The sequence below is a fragment of the Geotrypetes seraphini genome, chromosome 4 (assembly GCF_902459505.1).
Source record: "Geotrypetes seraphini chromosome 4, aGeoSer1.1, whole genome shotgun sequence".
Taxonomy (NCBI): domain Eukaryota; kingdom Metazoa; phylum Chordata; class Amphibia; order Gymnophiona; family Dermophiidae; genus Geotrypetes; species Geotrypetes seraphini.
In genome coordinates, this window is record NC_047087.1 from 141858122 (window position 1) to 141878193 (window position 20072).

The 20072-nt window shown below is 43.7% G+C and overlaps 1 protein-coding gene across 4 annotated transcripts in view; it reads right to left on the reverse strand.

Annotated features, from left to right (window-relative positions):
• TMEM208 (transmembrane protein 208) overlaps positions 1 to 20072 on the reverse strand; it is a 95148-nt gene that overhangs the window by 41732 nt on the left and 33344 nt on the right. For all 4 annotated transcript variants that reach the window (XM_033942433.1, XM_033942431.1, XM_033942432.1 and 1 more), the window contains one exon: positions 674 to 810. In XM_033942433.1, coding sequence (XP_033798324.1) covers positions 674 to 801 — 128 coding nt within the window. In that variant the 5' untranslated portion in view covers positions 802 to 810. The remainder of the gene's footprint in view (positions 1 to 673; positions 811 to 20072) is intronic.

The window sequence follows — 20072 nt, forward strand, 5'->3', positions numbered from 1 at the left end:
TCTGTGTCCCCATCTCTGAGGCCTTGAGTAGTGAAAAGACTGAGAGGTAAATGCATCCAGTGGGACCAAGTCCTCCCATTCTGCTCCTGCTGTCGTGTGGAGGGTTGCTTGACTTTGGAAGATCAATTTGTTGTTGGGGATTTTTTTTGCGTTTATTCTGTGCATGTGTCCATCGCTATCACCAGCGAAAGGTACATGCAAATTTTCCAAATCTTCACTACTCACCACCAACCTTATTTGCATGAGTGTTTTTTGGAGAATGGCTCGCTTTTTTTTTATATCATCACTATAATGGCTGCAACAGCAGCCCATCGGTTTTTAACATGTATTTTTGAGAATCTAGCCCATAGTGTTAGACATGCCGAAAAGTAGAAAGCATGCCAATAATGCTGCCTGCTTTCCACAGCCCTAACGAGCTGCTTATATATTGAGGCTACAAATCAAGTCCAGTTTTTGCCACCTGGGATTTATTAAACCCTTGTCATATCTAGATATACAAACATATACATTAACACACACTAGATATAAAGCATGTACAATAATTCTGTTTAAAGTATGTATGTCTGTTTAAAAACAGGTATTAGGCTCTCTGACTAATGCAGGCTCTGAGCCTTTGGAAGTATGGAGTCCAAGAGAGCAGTTCCTGCTCACCTGGGCTGGTGTGGACACTCACTCTGCCATCCCTTGTTCCATATTCAAATCAATTCCACCATCAGTCAGGTTACCATCTTCAGCAAATGATGGCTGTGCCATGGCACGCATCGAACGGTAACTTGCACCATAGATAACTAAGCTAAACATAAGAACAGCCTGTGAGAAAAAGGACAAAGGTGATTAGTTATGGTGTGTAATCATTTGGTTTCTTCCATAATTATACTATTCCTCTTATCTGGTACCCATAAATGTACCAGTCTCGCTTTGCACACAGCCACATGAACACATATCTATTTATATTAAAAAGAGGGCGGGGGGGAACAAAGGAGATCAGTCACAGCTATACTTGCATCCAAAATCTACACAAATACAAGTACAAATAAAAGAACACATAGCTTGTGCCATGCAAAATACATCAGATATTATCAAACCAACATGAAGGTTCATTCATCCAATTGCAATTTCAGAAGTAGTAGTAGAATATGCCTGCGATATATACATATATTGGCATTTTATACCTGTACAGTGTCACTTATATTAATTGTAATTACCCTGAAAAGCAAATCGGCTAGGAAGAGGTTAATATATACAGGAACAGAATGTATCTAAATAGCAGATGAAGTTTAATGTGTACTAGTGCAAAGTGATGCACATAATGAACCTATAGTTAAAATTATTGTTCATAATACTGGGCGCTGTATTAACAGTTATTTCTCAGTTAAAGGATTACGGATGGAGGCATTGTGGAGAAAGCACAGTTACTTACCGTAACAGGTGTTATCCAGGGACAGCAGGCAGATATTCTTGACTGATGGGTGACGGCACCGACGGAGCCCCGGTACGGACAATTTTAGAGTGATTGCACTCTAAGAACTTGGAAAGTTCTAGTAGGCCGCACCGCGCACGCACGAGTGCCTTCCCGCCCGACAGAGGCGCGCGGTCCCCAGTTAGGATAAGCCAGCTAAGAAGCCAACCCGGGGAGGTGGGTGGGACGCAAGAATATCTGCCTGCTGTCCCTGGATAACACCTGTTACGGTAAGTAACTGTGCTTTATCCCAGGACAAGCAGGCAGCATATTCTTGACTGATGGGTGACCTCCAAGCTAACAAAAAGAGGGATGGTGGGAAGGTTGGCCATTAGGAAAACAAATTTTGCAAAACAGATTGGCCGAAGTGTCCATCCCGTCTGGAGAAAGTGTCCAGACAATAATGAGATGTAAAAGTATGAACTCCTCAGTCTGCAAGGCTTGCAGATTTCCTCAATAGGAGTGGAACGGAGGAAAGCTACAGATGCTGCCATGGCTCGGACTCTATGGGCCGTGACAGAACCTTCCAGTGTCAGTCCGGTCTGAGCATAACAGAATGAAATGCACGCTGCCAGCCAATTAGACAACGTACGTTTAGAAACAGGACGTCCCAATTTATTCGGATCAAAGGACAGAAAGAGTTGGGGAGATGATCTGTGGGGCTTAGTACGGTCTAAATAGTAAGCCAGAGCCCTCTTACAGTCCAAAGTATGTAGAGCCTGCTCTCCAGAATGAGAGTGAGGTTTCGGAAAGAAGACAGGCAGAACAATGGATTGGTTGAGATGGAATTCAGAGACAACCTTCGGGAGAAACTTTGGATGTGTACGCAGAACCACCTTGTCATGATGAAAGACCGTAAAAGGTGGATCCGCCACTAGTGCATGTAGCTCACTGACCCTCCTGGCAGAGGTAAGAGCAATAAGGAAAAGAACCTTCCAAGTGAGGAACTTGAAAGAAGCGGTAGCCAAGGGTTCAAATGGAGGCTTCATTAAAGCGGAAAGAACTACATTGAGATCCCAGATAACAGGAGGGGCTTTAAGAGGTGGTTTCATATTAAAAAGACCCCGCATGAACCTGGATACCAAGGGATGAGCTGAGAGGAGTTTTCCATGGACTGGCTCATGAAAAGCCGCTATAGCACTGAGATGGACTCTGATTGAAGTGGACTTGAGGCCAGAGTCTGACAAAGAAAGAAGATAATCCAACAAGGTCTCCACTGCAAGGGCAGTGGGATTATAATGACGAAGAAGACACCAGGAAGAAAATCGTGCCCACTTCTGATGGTAACATTGAAGAGTGGCCGGTTTCCTGGAGGCATCCAGAATTGAACGAACAGGCTGAGACAAAAGCGTATCATGAGAAGACAGCCCGAGAGATACCAAGCTGTCAGGTGCAGAGACTGTAGGTTGGGATGTAGAAGGGTTTTCTGATGCTGTGTAAGCAGAGAAGGATACAGAGGCAGAAGAAAAGCTTCCCTGGAACTGAGTTGAAGTAGAAGGGAGAACCAATGTTGCCTGGGCCACCTCGGAGCAATCAGAATCATGGTTGCTCGATCCCTCTTGAGCTTGAACAAGGTTCTCAACATGAGAGGTAGAGGAGGGAAAGCGTACAGGAACAGATTGGACCAGTCGAGGAGAAATGCATCCGCTGCCAGACGGTGAGGAGAGTAGAGTCTGGAGCAGAAAAGGGGCAGCTGGTGATTGTGAGGAGCTGCAAAGAGGTCTATCTGAGGAGTGCCCCATTGAGCGAAGATTGATTGTAGAGTTACAGGATCGAGTGTCCACTTGTGAGGCTGGAGAATTCTGCTGAGCTTGTCTGCTAAGGAATTCTTCTCTCCCTGAATGTAAATAGCTTTCAGGAATAGATGGTGATTTATGGCCCAAGTCCAGATCTTCTGGGCTTCCTGGCATAAGAGGCGGGAGCCCGTTCCACCCTGTTTGTTGATGTAGTACATCGCAACTTGATTGTCTGTGCACAACAGGACAACTTGAGGAAAGAGAAGATGCTGGAAGGCCTTGAGGGCATAAAACATCGCTCTGAGTTCCAGGAAATTGATGTGATGCTTCTTTTCCTGGGCTGTCCAAAGGCCTTGAGTTTGGAACTCGTTCAAATGAGCTCCCCATGCATAAGGAGAGGCATCGGTGGTGATGACTAGTTGATGAGGAGGTTGATGGAACAGAAGACCTCTGGATAGATTTGAGTATACCAACCACCATTGTAGAGACTGACGAAGAGATGACGTCACAGATATGCGACGTGAGCAAGGATCCGTCGCTTGGGACCATTGAGTAGCAAGGGTCCATTGAGGAGTGCGTAGGTGAAGACGTGCGAGGGGTGTGACATGAACTGTGGACGCCATGTGACCCAAAAGAATCATCATTTGCTTTGCTGAGATGGAACGCTGTGGAAGCACCTGCTGACATAGAGATTGAAGCGTTTGAAGACGGTTGGATGGCAGGAACGCTCTCATGAGGACTGTGTCCAAGACAGCTCCTATGAATTGAAGTCTCTGAGTGGGGATGAGATGAGATTTGGGTAGATTGATCTCGAACCCCAGAAGTTGAAGAAACCTGATGGTTTGGTTGGTGGCCAGGAGAACAGTCTGAGACGTATTGGCCTTGATTAACCAGTCGTCCAGGTAAGGAAAGACCTGAAGGTGGTGAGATCGTAGAAAGGCAGCCACCACAATCAGACATTTGGTGAACACTCTCGGAGAGGAGGCAAGACCGAAGGGCAGCACCTTGTATTGGTAATGACAACGATTGATCATGAAGCGTAGGTACTGTCTGGAGGCCAGATTGACCGGTATATGAGTGTATGCTTCTTTGAGATCGAGGGAACATAGCCAGTCGCCTTGATTTAGAAGAGGATAAAGAGTGGCCAGAGAAAGCATTTTGAACTTTTCTTTGACCAAACATTTGTTGAGATCGCGGAGATCTAGAATGGGTCTGAGATCTCCTGTTTTTTTGGGGACTAAAAAGTAACGGGAGTAGAATCCCTGCCCCTTTTGATCTAGAGGAACCTCCTCTATGGCGTTCAGAAGGAGGAGGGATTGCACCTCCTGGAGAAGAAGGAAAGACTGAGGAGTGTGCAAAGCAGACTCTTTTGGTTGACTTGGAGGAGGTAGAGTCTGAAAGTTGAGAGAGTAGCCGTGGTGGATGATGTTCAGGACCCACTGATCTGACGTGATAAGTTCCCAACGGCTTATGAAATAAGTAAGGCGTCCTCCTATAGGCTGTGGAAGGTGGGTAGAAGGAACAAGACTGGCTATGTTCTGGAGAACCAAGTCAAAAGGATTGTGTAGACTTTTGTGAAGGTGTAGGTTTTACCTGCTGCTGTTGTTGAGGCTGTCTAGCAGCTGGTCGTTGTTGTCTCTGACGTCTAGGGTGTTGTGCAGCTTGAGGCAGAGGACGAGCCACAAATCTACGTTGGTAGGAAGATTGTGGACGAAAAGGCCTGGTTGGTGGAGGCTTCTTAGTTTTAAGAAGCGTGTCCCATCTGGTCTCATGAGCCGATAGTTTCTGAGTAGTGGAGTCCATGGAATCTCCAAACAGCTCATCCCCCAAGCAGGGTGCATTGGCTAGCCGATCCTGGTGATTGACGTCGAGTTCTGAAACTCGAAGCCAGGCTAGCCGTCGCATGGCCACTGACATGGCTGTGGCTCTGGAGGTCAGCTCGAAGGTGTCATAAATGGATCTGACCATAAACTTACGAAGCTGTAAGAGAGAGGAACAAGTTTGGTGAAAAGCAGACTTTTTCCGATCAGGAAGATATTTCTCAAAAGCAGTGAGATTTTGAATCAGCTGCTTAAGATAGAAAGAGAAATGAAAGGCGTAATTTCCTGACCGATTGGCCAACATTGCATTTTGGTATAGCCTTTTTCCAAACTTATCCATGGATTTGCCCTCTCTGCCAGGAGGGACTGAAGCATATACACTAGCTCCCTTGGACTTTTTTAAGGTGGACTCAACCAAAAGGGACTCATGAGGCAATTGGGGTTTGTCAAACCCAGGAATAGGAATGACCTTATACAAGGAATCCAATTTTCGGGGAGCCCCAGGAATAGTTAAGGGAGATTCCAGATTCTTATAAAAAGTCTCTCTCAAGATGTCATGGAGAGGTAACTTAAGGTATTCCTTTGGAGGCTGGTCAAAATCCAAAGCATCTAGAAAAGCCTTGGATTTCTTTGACTCAGCCTCCAAAGGAATGGAGAGAGAGTCACACATTTCCTTTAAAAAGGAAGAAAAAGAAGACACTTCTGGTCTAGAGGAGGGTCCTAAAGCAGACTGGTCCTCATCACCAGAAGAGCATTCTCCCTCAGAAAGAATAGGATCCTCTGAGTCACCCCATAAGTCAGGATCCCGAACCTGAAAACTCCTGTCTCGAGACTCCGGTGTGGAAGGCTCTAAATGACGGGATTTGCGAAGAGACTTCCCTGACCTGCCTGACTCGGTACCGGGAGATGTCACTGTACGTACCGGAGCTGAAGTCTGTACGGCTTGATGGTGAGCTCTCGGCTCCGGTGCAAGAATCGGCATGGACACCGAGGAAACAGATTGTACCGGTACCGACAAAGTGGACGTCGATAAAATAGGACGGTCCACTATCGGTACCGGTGGCTCAGACCGAACTGGTACCGGCAAGTTCGGTGCCAGGAACGAAGGCAGGAGGTGCTGCAATTGTTCTTTGAGTTGCGCCTGTAGAACAGCAGCTATACGGTCCTCGAGGGAAGGCACCGGTACCATTTTTTTCTTTAATGGTACCTGCGGTGCCGCTCTACGCCCCGAGGATGAAGACCCCGATGTAGAGGGGCTCACCTCTATTGGGGCGGAGCGCTTCCGTGGGCGCCTCAAGGTCGGCAGGATTGGGCTCGCTGCCATCGAGACCGGAGGACGCTCCAACGGGGAAGGCTTCTTAGCCTGCTTACCTGCAGGAGTCGACACCGACGCGGTATCGCGTGGTGTCGATGAAGTGGGAGCCGACTGCGCCGGTGCCGATGTCGGTGCCGGTGTAGAATCAGACATTTCGGCACCAAACAGTAATTTCTGTTGAATTTCTCTATTTTTAAGAGTTCTCTTTTTTAAAGTAGCACAGCGGGTGCAGGTAGACGCTCGATGGTCGGGACCAAGACACTGGAGACACCAATTATGAGGATCAGTTAGTGAAATTGGTCGTGCACACCGCTGGCACTTTTTGAAGCCGGGTTGAGGGGGCATGAATGTAAAGACGGCTTCAGCCAAATCGAAGGCCGAGGCCTCGATGGTGGCTAAAGGCCCCGCCGGGGCAAAACCGAAAAAGAAGGAAAAAAACAATTGGGTTTTTTGTTTGTTTGTTTTTTAAAACAAAGAAAATAAAGAAAAAAGGAAAGGAAATAATATTTCCTCAATAAGTTTACGCGAGCGGGAAGTTACACAAAAATTCTCTCACAACGGCCGTTGAAAGAGACGCGTCTTCTTAGCTCCGCGGAAACTAAGAAACTGGGGACCGCGCGCCTCTGTCGGGCGGGAAGGCACTCGCGCGTGCGCGGCCTACTAGAACTTTCCAAGTTCTTAGAGTGCAATCACTCTAAAATTGTCCGTACCGGGGCTCCGTCGGTGCCGTCACCCATCAGTCAAGAATATGCTGCCTGCTTGTCCTGGGATAATACAGTATATTAAAATCTTAATCTTCTCAGTGTGCAGTTAGGAATTATTTAGAAAGGAAATTAAAATAAAACTGAAAACCACAGTACATCAGCAGTGTAGAAGTTTCCTTAATGCCCAGGCATCTAAAATCTGGTTCTTTGTGCCTGATTCTATAAACAGCGCCTAACCACACCTAACTTGTAGGCTGTCATTTACTATGCTATTGTAACTTGCAGAAGCCAGTCCACACTAGGCATCCTTTATAAAATCACACCTAGCAGCACCTAGGCATCCTTAGGTGTCGGTAGGCATTGCCGAGGTAGGCACCAGTATGTATTAAACTAGGTTTTATCTGCCTGATTTATCTGACATTCAAACTTGAGAAAAGATAAAACTTGGGCCTCAGTAAGTTATTTCATTGTCCTTCTCTTTTTTATTTCAGTACTCTGCTTTTCGGCAGTCAGTTTAGGCAATAATGTAGTCCTTAAAGTCTCTGGGCTAGATTCACTAAAGTCCACAAAAGTCCTATTCGTGTCCTATCCGTTTCCGAGTCACTCTGGCTGATCGATTCAGTAAAGCTTGTCCAAGCAAATGATCACATCGTAAACACGCTCCCACGTCTCGCTGTAACATCGATTGACGCGCGTGCGCACTGTCTCCTTGTTGGTTTGAAGCACATAACGCATGCACTAGCTCTTTAGGACTTCAATGCATAGAAATGGGGCGGGGTTTAATCACGGATGTCATTGGCGGACTCTGAATGCACCTACAGTAAAGCATTGTTGTGAGTGAGCAGTGGAATTCTTCAAGTTGGTTCTTTTTTTACGGATCGATCTCGAAGTTTATTGCACACTTCCAAACAGCTTAACATTTTTCTCAGGAAAAGAACTGTTAAGTTGCTAGAAGGCACAACAGTTAACAGCAGTTGAATGTGCTGGGATCATGCGCTGTTATATACAGCCTACGAATCTTTCTGCCGTGAAGCACAAAGCAACCAAAGGCAACCCCGTGACATCATATGCACGTGACAATCTAGCTGGAAGAAGGGGGGAGGGATAGCTGGCCCTTAAAAGTTATTTTTGATTTTTTTAAAAATTTGGCATTGATATAAGAAATGTATAATGTGCAAGGAGAGCATGGGGTTAATCCGTGATTTTCTCGCCATGCGCATTCCAAATCTGATATTCACTTGCTATACGCATTTTCAAAAAATCAAAAAATATTTCTATCGCTTATGTATATATTTAAAGTTTAGATATATTTTGGATTTTTTGCGGGGTACATATATTTTTTATGGGATTCTTAACATGCACGGGGCAGTTGCTAGGCAGGAATAGTTGACAAGGATGTAAAGCGACTAGTCCTCAGCAGTCAAAACTTTTTGGAATGGAAAGGCCAGTCAGTTTGGATGAAATAGTTTCATAAATCGAAGCCTTAAGAAATTTACATGCCTTTTTACTCATTTACATGCGCAGATCGAATCGGGTGCGGATGGTGTCTGGAGGAAGGTTAGTGAATTGAGCCGTAGTAGGAAAGGGAGCGCGAACCGAGCGGTACATGATCGGTTTGCTTAGTGAATCTAGCCCTCTGTTGGGATTTTATATAAAAAGTGTTTTAATCTAGATTAGTATTATAGGTTGCATTTCAAAGCTTAAGGTAAGATCAGATTCGGGCACAGATAACAGTTGAGGAAAGTTTTGTTTAGTGTTTAACTCCTACCCACCCTGGCCTGATCTCAGATTTATAGCCCTTGAACCAATTATAAGGCTAAAAAAAGTAATTAGCTAATCTCTATTAAGAGCAAATTATTAACTAAGAAATAGTCTAAGAAATCCTTGATTGGTAACCTACCAATTACAGCATTACAAAATAATAATAAAATGTCCTGAACTCTTTGGGGAGGACAGGATAGAAAACAAATTAAATAAATAAAAATTAAACATTACCATGACCTAACATATAACTAGCAATCTTAGGGGACCTTAGTGCACATACTCCAACTCCCGTAACAACTTATAAGAACATAAGAATAGCCTTACTGGGTCAGACCAATGGTCCATCTAGTCCAGTAACCCGTTTTCACGGTAGCGAATCCAGGTCACTAGCACCTGGCAAAAACCCAAAGAGTAGCAACATTCCATGCTACCGATCCAGTGCAAGCAGTGGTTTCCCCCCGTGTCTGTCTCAATAAAAGACTATGGACTTTTACTCCAGGAAATTGTCTAAACCTTTCCTAAACCAGCTGCGCTATCCGCTCTTACCACAATCTCTGACAATGCGTTCCAGAGCTCAACTATTCTCTGAGTGAAAAAATATTTCTGTCAGCATAGCTATTGCTAGCAATCAGCATTTTCAGTTGGCATAACTAATGTCAACAAAGGCCTATGGGAAATTTTATCAATCTGACTCTGGCATGTGAATGCAGATAGACCCTGAGGATAGGGAGATGGTTTCAAGTAGCCCTGATTAAATCATGATTAGCTAAAAGGTGTTAATGTCTGATTAAGAGGGTGCTTAGGACAATGGGTCCAGGTGCACAGATAACTAAAGTTAATCAGAAACTATTGTCAGAGACATACTGGAAATACATATATGACTTCAGCCTACTATTCGTCTGTCTAGCACAAGTTTACTAAGGAGGGGAAGATTTAACTTCTATTGAAGCTCAATAGTTTCTATATTCAGAATAAGATTCCAAGCTATAAAAGCCTCCGCTCTGCAACACACATCGCTCTCTTTCTCTGTCTATCTCTTCAAGTTTCAAGTTTATTAGGATTTTATATACCGCCTATCAAGGTTATCTAAGCGGTTTTTACAATCAGGTACTCAAGCATTTTTCCCTCTCTGTCCCGGTGGGCTTACAATCTATCTAACGTACCTGGGGCTATGGAGGATTAAGTGACTTGCCCAGGGTCACAAGGAGTAGCGCGGGGTTTGAACCCACAACCCCAGGGTGCTGAGGCTGTAGATCCAACCACTGCACCACACACTCTGTCTATCCTTCTCTTTATCTATGGAACCCGAAGCTTAGACCATCACCCCATCTCCCTTTCTCTCTCTCTCTCTCTCTGGCTCTCCCTAGAGCTTCAGACTCTCTGTCTCTTTGCCTCTGAACTCTGTAAAGCAGGGAAACTGCTTTGCTCTCTCCTTAATTGTAATGCCTATGAACACTACTTTCCTGTAAGCCTATTTCTATAATATATTCTTTATGCAATCACCTCTGGCTGTGTTTCTTATTTGATTCTACTCCTGGTGAATCTTCTGTGAGGGAACTGAACCTGGGACCTGGCGTTTGTAAGGGCGCCTCTCACGTAACCCACCAACCTAACATTGTGGAGGGACCCGACACTTACAATCCTTACATTTTGGGGGCTTGTCTCGGTCCTTCCTGACGATTTCATTTGGGTAAGTAGAATTCAATTTTTTTTTCCTTGTATGCACTGTGCAATAGGATTATTGGCTGCCTAAGACAAGGTGAGAGATGGTATTTTCCACTCAAAAGACATTGTGCAGTATAGACAGAGTGAGATAAAAATCAAAAGACCTTGGAAAATCCTTAGATTGATTGTACTTTAGACTGGATGACACACTGGTAAAAAGTTCCAGTAATATTGTGGGGTTTTATACTTGGTGAGATTTTACTTTGTATTTTTGATTGATAGACAGAGTGAGATAGAAATCAAAAGACCTTCTGGAACCCTTAAATTGTTTTAGACTGGTTGACACATTTGTGAAAAGTTCCAGTAATATTTTGGGTTTTATATTTGGTGAGATTTTACTATCAAAAGTCTTTGTAGTTTACCTGTGCCAGTTTGCATTTTATGCTTTGCTAGAGGGTGTTGCATGTAAGAATATTTGAGCTGCTCTGAAGAAAAGCATGGTCCAAAATTCATACAGTCACTCAATTTAGACACGCTATACTAATAACTTTTACTTTTTTACCTTGTGCTTTTAATTCTATTTCTTGTCAGTCTCTGCCTGGTGAAAGGCCCAGTGCACACTGGACTGGAACAGGCAGCTGGCATCTCTCCTCTTCTAACAGACTTCTTATATTTTTTCCTGCTAAACTTCTGCCTGTAAATTTCAGGTAATAACCTTTGCGTTTAAAGTGTGGGCAAGTGTGGGCATAAGTGTATTATTTATGCCAATGACTCTTGCCTAACACGCTTTACCTCGTTTTTCTACCTATTAACTAAAGTCTCCCTCCTTCATCAGTGGGAACATTTCAATCTCAAAGGCTACACACAGACAGAGATGAGCAAGGCCCACGTACCAAGGCAGACTGCAGCCTCAAATATGAACCCTTTTGATTTTCAAGAACTCACAGATATTGTACACAAATATTTGGACAAGAAGGGGGGTCCATATGAGGGTAATTTTCCATACCAATTTGTAAAGATGGGCATCGAACAACTATTTCACTGCACCTCTTTGCAAGTACTTAGAACTCTTTCACCCCTGCCAATCGATACACTAGAGCAGTTTGCATATAGGGTGTGGGTAATACACGCTGTACTTAAAGAGAATGAACACTGGCCTATTTCTTCAGATTATGGTCAGAGAGAACATAAGGAATTTCTATTAGAATTATTATCCCCCGAGATTACTAAACACCTTCTGTTGAGGACCCTAAAACTACCCCTTTTGACACTTTACTGCTCAGGATTGGGTCTGTATGGAAGACCCAGCCAGCTCAAATTATCTCAGTATCAGAAGCTAGGAGGTGGCGTGCTGAGGGAGCACCCCAATACAAGAAAACACCACACACAGGAAATAGAGGGCATGGCAGAGGTAGTTACAGAAATGCCTCCACTTACATTCCTTTCCATGAACTCAAAGACCAAAAGGAAAGATTAGAAAAAGAAAAAATTAAATGGGAACAGGATCGTCACACAATGCAGATAGAATTGGACAGAGTAAAAAGTGATTTAACAGCTAGGAACGACAGTGCTAGTGCATAGGGATGTCCTGACTTTCTGTTTCCAAATGCCAAGGTGACTCAAACCTTCACAGCCCTGCCAGACTCCTATCGCTTTCCTGTGGACTCACTTTTGGAGATGCAGGATAAGGGAAAGAAGTCAGACTCAGAATTCAGCTTGAGGTATGTGGCACCTTTGATATTGGACACTTGCAGCTGCCCCAATGTTAATACTACCATAGAGGATCAGGATAAATTAACTTTAACAGGTGCCAGAATCAGTTTTACAGTTAGAGCGCCTCCTACTGGAGATCAGAAAAATATGGAAATTTGTGAGATTCAGGGTCTAAATGACAAAGCTTCAAAGTGTGTGTCTATCCCACAAAAGGAACAAATGAAAGACATTGTAGAAACTACTGCCAGCATGAGTGAGAATACAGGCAAAGAAATAGTTGAGGTGGCTGGTCTTGCATTGAGTACAGGAATTCTAAATGCTTCTAAACCTTTGGTTCATGAGGTTATTCCTGTGCAGTTAGCCACACAGTGTAGCATGCTAGTGCAGCAGCATGATCATAGTGTAACTCACTCAGAGGCTGCAGATGTTTCTGTTTGGGCACAAGATTGTGGGAAAAGGTACACTGAAATTTTGTTTGAGGCCGAAGATCCTCAACCACAAACACAGCATCCAGTACTTCCTCCAGCAACAGAACTGGTGCCTAAGATGGAGAAGAAGGGCCTGAGTGGACCTATCTCTTTAGCATATGGCTCTACAGCTTGGTCAGATGCTAAACCAGAGGGCTCTGTTAGGCTCACTATACACTCTCAGGCCCTAAATAAGGTTTCAAAGCCTGTAGCACCAGTGGCAGCCTCTTACTCTGACATTACTGTGAAATTTAACCCTAAATGTACATTTTTCTCTGTCCTAGACATAACTAATGATTTTCAGAATTTGACCCTTGCTTCTGAATGCCAGGACACGACAGTGCAGACAAAAGAAGACAAATCTAGCCTGCACCTAACTTCTGCACCGCAGTGCCCACTCCTCCGAGTGTAGTGGGACCCAGATGGCAGACATGTGGTCCAGGTCGGCCTGAATGGAACATGGATGAAGTTTGCTTTAAGTGACCTTGAGGATTCTGCTAATTTAACATGTTTGTTTTTTTTTCTTTTTCTTAGCAGCAGTTCGGATATATACATAGCCATCCCAGACCAGTTTTGGCACAAAGATATTTCTAGTGTTTTCCAAGGATCCTCTTTATCACTGCAGAGATAAAGACGTTCCAAGGAAGATATCGGGAGCCCCTCTCCAACAGGGCACCTGATCACAGTTACACCCCTCCCCCAATCCAGCAGGGGAGAACACTTTGAAAGAAGCAATGCTAACGGCTCACCGAGACCAGCAGCAGTATTGGGAGCCCCTCTCCAGCAGGGCACCTGATCAGTTACACCCCTCCCCCGATCCAGCAGGGAAGAACACTTTGAAAGAAGCGATGCTAACGGCTCACCGAGACCAGCAGCAGTATTGGGAGCCCCTCTTCAGCAGGGCACCTGATCAGTTACACCCCTCCCCCGATCCAGCAGGGGAGAACACTTTAAATATATATTTTTTTATTTCTCTTGATACTTATTTTTTATCTCTATTTTTTATTTATTTTATTTATTTATTTGTAATTCTATCTTTAAATTTATTTATTCATTACTTAGTGGAATATTCATTTCTATCTCTATCTTTATATTTTATCTTTATTTTTCATAAATTGTCTCTTCAGGTACTTTAGTTAGATTGTGAGCCTTTGGGACAGTTAGGGAATTTCCAAGTACCCATCTTATTTTTTTTGTTTTTTTTATTGTATCTTTTAATGCATTCATTTTTGTAAACCGCTTAGAAACCTCAAGCTTTATGCCTTTTCTGAATATGAGATGGTTATGATATGCATTCTCTCTCTCTCAGAGGTTTCAGTAGGCGATATTCTGGCGGAGAAACAATAAACCTCAGTGGTTTCACTGCGGAGATCTCGGACTTCGTTAAAAAGAAGAAAAAAGCATTTATCTCCTGCAAACAATCAGGAAAAAAGGAGACAAAAGAAGACTATCTGGCCAAGTCTAAAGCTGTCAAAACAGCAGTCAGAGAGGCCAAACTCCAAATAGAAGAGAATCTAGCAAAGAACATTAAGAAGGGGGATAAATCCTTCTTCAGGTATATTAGTGACAGAAAAAGAAACACAGATGGGATAGTACGCCTTAGGAAACCAGACGGAAATTATGTAGAATCGGATTCCGATAAAGCTGAACTACTAAATGAATACTTCTGCTCAGTGTTTACCTGCAAGGTGCCGGGGTCCGGTCCACAGTTGCAGACAAGGGAAAGCTCGGAAGACCCATTTTGGAATTTCGAGTTTACGCCCGGCAGCGTCTACTGTGAACTATCAAGACTCAAAGTGAACAAAGCTATGGGACCAGACAATCTACACCCCAGGATGCTTAGAGAATTGAGTGATGTCCTGGCGGAACCGTTATCCGCGCTCTTCAATCTTTCCCTAAGTACATGAAGAGTCCTGTTGGACTGGAAAACAGCTAACATCATTCCACTCCACAAAAAGGGATGCTGCGAATTACAGACCGACGAGTCTCATATCAATAGTGAGTAAACTTATGGAAACACTAATTAAACATAAATAAGATACGATCCTGAACAAGGAGAATCTACGTGATCCCCATCAACATGGATTTACAAAGGGAAGGTCCTGCCAATCCAATCTAATCAGCTTCTTTGACTGGGTAACAAGAAAGCTGGATATGGGGGAATCCCTGGACGTCGTGTACCTGGACTTCAGTAAAGCTTTTGATAGCGTCCCACACTGCAGGTTATTGAGGAAGATGAGTTAGATGGGATTAGGTGAAATATTAACTGCATGGGTCAAAGACTGGCTAAGCGGTAGACTTCAGAGGATGGTGGTAAACGGTACCCTCTCCTAAACGTCGGAGGTGATCAGTGGAGTGCCGCAGGGCTCGGTCTTGGGCCCGATCCTATTTAACATTTTCGTAAGAGACCTGACTCGGGGGCTTCAAGGTAAAATAACATTATTCGCCGATGACGCCAAACTATGCAACATAGTAGGCAAAAGCACATTGCCTGACAGTATGACGCGGGACCTACTCTTACTGGAACATTGGTCCTTGACTTGGCAATTAAGCTTCAATGTCAAAAAGTGTAAGGTCATGCACCTTGGCAGCAGAAATCCGTGCAGAACTTGCACCCTAAATGGCGAGACCTTAGCTAGGACTGCAGCAGAACGAGACTTAGGAGTGATCATTAGTGAAGACATGAAAACTGCCATTCAAGTGGAGAAAGCTTCATCCAAGGCTAGACAAATGATGGGTTGTATCCATAGAAGTTTCATCAGCTGGAAGCCCAAAGTCATAATGCCGTTGTACAGATCCATGGTGAGACCTCATCTGGAATATTGTGTACAATTCTGGAGGCCACATTACCAAAAAGATGTGCTGAGAGCTGAATCGGTTCAGCGAATGGCCACCAGGATGTCTCAGGACTCAAGGATCTCCCGTATGAGGAAAGGCTGAGTAAATTGCAGCTATACTCGCTAGAGGAACGTAGAGAGAGGGGAGACATGATTGAGACATTCAAATATATCATGGGCCGTATCGAGGTGGAAGATGATATCTTTTTTCTTAAAGGATCCACGGCCACAAGAGGGCATCCGCTGAAAATCAGGGGTGGGAAATTTCATGGCGACACCAGAAAGTATTTCTTCACCGAAAGGGTAGTTGATCATTGGAATGATCTTCCACTGCAGATAACTGAGGCCAGCAGCGTGCCAGACTTTAAGAAAATATGGGATTGGCATGTGGGATCTCTTAGGGGAAGAAGTTAGGGGGGTGGGTCATTAGAGTGGGCAGACTTGATGGGCCGTGGCACTTTTCTGCCGTCATTTTCTATGTTTCTATATCAAATTGGAGAGGGGGGTTGCACTATATATTAAAGAGGGAATTGAATCAAACAAAATAAACATTCTGCAGTGCAGAAATCAAACATTTCTATCCATATGGATTCAAATTCCATGTGTGAAGGGAAGGAATATACAAGTCTGATCATACTACCCTCCCCCCTCCCCAGGACAGAATGAGCAGACAGATGAAGAAATGTTTTCAGAGATTAGGAAAGCTGGCAAATTGGGTTAACAGTATAATAATGGGTGATTTCAATTACCCACCATCTTAAGGAGAGAGTACGAATAATCACCACACCCCAAAACACATACTCTATTTATAAACTAAGGAGCCCTCTCAATAGATCTCTCCCCAAAAAGCAAGAACAGAAAGTAAAGAACAAAGGACAAAAAACACAGGAGTTGAGAAAAAAAATCCTCAGTTAATCTTCATAGGTAACCCCCCTCCAAAAAAAAAAACCCACAAAAACCCCTCTATTTAAAAGTCCAAAATTCTCAAAAAAACAAACAAAACCAACTCACACTCAATAATGCAGCATTGTACTAGGCAGAAAAACTCCACTATCAGAGATAATTAGGTCCATATCAAACATTCAGACACCATAGTTCACATTTCATAGTAGCATTGAAAAGGAAAATTTAGCTGCAATCCACGCTCTCAAAACTTGCCCCTTTCAAAAGATTGACCATTCAGGTACTGTAGTTTGCCTGCATTCAAAAAAGGCCATCCATTCAATCTGGGCATTCAAGCCCATAGGCTGTACAGAACAACAGATAAATTCATTGCTGTTCCTTTTGTCTAAGAAGCCGCCGCCAATAATCTCCTCTCCTAATAGATTGTGGACAATACTCTAAAGCACGGGTGTCAAAGTCCCTTCTCGAGGGCCTCAATCCAGTCTGGTTTTCAGGATTTCCCTAATGAATATGCATGAGATCTATTTGCAACCAACAAAAAGAAAACCCAACAAAGTCTGCAGTAAGCAATACACAAACCAAAACAAAGAAAAACTGTAGACAAATATACAAGAATACAGGCTAAATTTATTATAACAAAATTATGAATGCGGTTAGTATTACCTCCTTAAACCAAACCAAAGGACCCGACACAGTCCGTGTTTCGGTTAACACGCCTTCATCAGGGGTCCTAATAAACCAAAATAGAACAACTCAAAATGTGCATAAGGAATAAAAATATATATAAAACATATAAAACAGAAATGCATATGATATGTGAAATGTATGGATATGTGAAAATAAAGTGTGCAAAAAATATATCACAAAACATTAAGCCAGAAACCAACCTAAGTGACAAAAAAGGACTACAAATAGCATGGAATGACAAGTGTATCATGCATAAATTTGTGTTATAACTGATGAATGATGTAAGGGTGAACCATAAGCATGATGGAAAACTGAAAAAGAGGAATGTGCAAAAATACAGATGTAAGCAGACGAAGAAAGAAACAAAAAGAATACAAAAAGGAATAAATGAATGAACCTACCCAAATTGATAAGGTATCAAATAGAACCGCAAACAAAAATTGAAGAAATGAAAGAACCTACCCAAATTGATAAGGTATCAAATAGAACCGCAAACAAAAATTGAAGAAATGAAACTTAATTAGTAATGCCTTATGAAGATAACATAAAAACAAAATCATATAAACAATAATAAAAGCATATATAACATCCGTGCTCAAAGAAAAGACTGAGAGTATGAAAAAGTGAGTCTAGGATAATGGGTGTAAAGTGTTAAGGCAACATGGAGGCATGATACTAGCAATGGTACAGAGGATGAAGATACCAGATGATGACTGAATAAATGAATTAATATGAACAAATCTAGGCAAGTTTTATTAAAAAACTAACAAAAAATACTAACATAACAGTGTGAGGAAGGGAAAGAGGGACATATAAAACATCTGACTGAACTGCAGAAATAAAGATTGGAAATGTAAAATGTGTGCTATACATAAAAAAAGGAATACGAGTGCTATACATAAAATGTACAACTCCAGAAGGAGTAAAAACCTACGACTAAAAACTGGAAGACACCAGCGAACTCCATGACAAGGAGCAAACTAAACGAGGTAAAACAATAGACTGTAAAACATCAAACCAATTAGACGCTAATAAAATGTAGAGCTTACCTTAGCCTGTTCAAGTAAGACAGCAACCGTAAAACAATCTCTGTATGAACTTCGCCGTAGCAAAAAAAAGACGCTGCGGGACGAGGGAGCTATAAAGGCAGGGGTCACGTGGGATCAGAGAACGTATCCACAAAATGAGACATAATGACGTGAGGGAAAGGGGCATCCTGGCCATACTCAAAAGATGTTAAAAAAGGAGCGATAGTATAATTGCCTGGTAGAAGCAAAGATAAGAGAATAAGCATACCAACCTAAAGACTGAAAAATGTGTATAAAAGAGGCATATCCAGTCAAGCTAAAGGTTAAATCTAAAAGTAGGTAAGATACAAATATTAAATAATAAAACGGACCCTAAAAAGTGAATGACCAGACTGAGGTCTATGACAAATTGGATCGAAAAATAAGAAACTACAATGAAGAAGACATGAAAATACAGTACAGCTGATTGCATGCATTATTAAATGAGAAGTAAATGTCTGAGATAGTTCAAAACAGAAAAAAGAAATCAATTAAGCACAAAGAAACATTAATGTAAATAGTTTAAATCATGAAATGGCTATGTCTATAAAGAATACATGAAAAAGCTAGAGGCATAATTAATTTGAACCTAAACAAGGGAGTGTCAAAAGGAATCATAATCCATGAATTTATATAAATAAATCTATCTGTGGCAAATAATCTCATGAGATTGAAATATCATGTCATACATACAATATCTTAAAAAAAATAAAATAAAATTTTATATATATATATATATATATATATATCTAATATAATAAAATGATAGGCCGCGCATGCGCACTAAAAAAAACGTGTTCCCTGGTCCGTTGCGAAAATACGAGTGCGCATGCGCGCCTACAACGTCACCACAGCCTGCTCTCGGTCTCCACCTCGCGCCGCTGCAGGCCCCACACTCGCAACTCACGCATCCGCTGCAGCCTAGCAACTCCGACCACAACCTTCCCCCCTCAACCGCCTATGCCGGCTCAGGCTGGTGCGTTGAGGAGTCGGAATGCAGACCCGGAAGAGCGAAGGAAACCTCACACTGAGCAACTGTATTTACACTGTGCAACGAGCCTCTGCCACGGTCCCGGGTTCCTCTCAGCCCACCCTTCTCGCGGTCTGGCCGGCTACCTTAGTCCTTTGCCGCCACCGCCACCCCCTTCCTTTCCCTTCCCGCGGTCGACAAAACTCTTGCCTCCAGCAGCCCCCGCAGCACTGTAAACACGCTGCTTTGCGGCCTCTACTGCCTTCATTTGCTCTTCCGTTTCTCTGATGACGTCATCAGGGACATTGAAGAGCAAATCGGGGCAGTAGAGGCCACGAAGCAGCGTGTTTACAGTGCTGCGGCGGCTGCTGGAGGCAAGAGGTTTGTCGACCGCGGGAAGGGAAGGGGGTGGCGGCGGCGGCAAGGGACTAGGGGAGCTGATCAGACCGCGAGAAGAGAAAATCGCGTGGGCCACGAAGAGACAGGGAGGAACTGGGAAGAGGGAAAGGGGCCTGCTTTGTGGTAAGGGTGTGCTTGGAGGCACACAGCTTTGCTTGGGGGGAGACAGAAGGGGGGCCATGGAGAGACAGGGAGGAACAGGAGCTGGAGAGGGAAAGGAGCCTGCTTTGGGGGAGGGGTGTGCTTGGAGGCAGACAGCTTTGCTTGGGGGGGGAGACAGAAGGGGGGCCACCGAGACACAGTCAGGGAGGAACTGGAGGGCCGGAGGGAAAGGGGGTCTGCTTTGGGGGGGGGGGGTGTATGCTGGGAGGTAGATAGCTTTGCTTGGGGGGGGGGAGAAAAAATGGGGGGCCACGGAGAGAAAGTCAGGGAGGAATTGGAGGGGTAGAGGGAAAGGGGTCTGCTTTGGGGGGGGGGAGGGGTGTGCTGGGAGGCAGACAGCTTTGCTTGGGAGGGGAGACAGAAGGGGGACCACGGACACACTGTCAGGGAGGAATTGGAGGGGT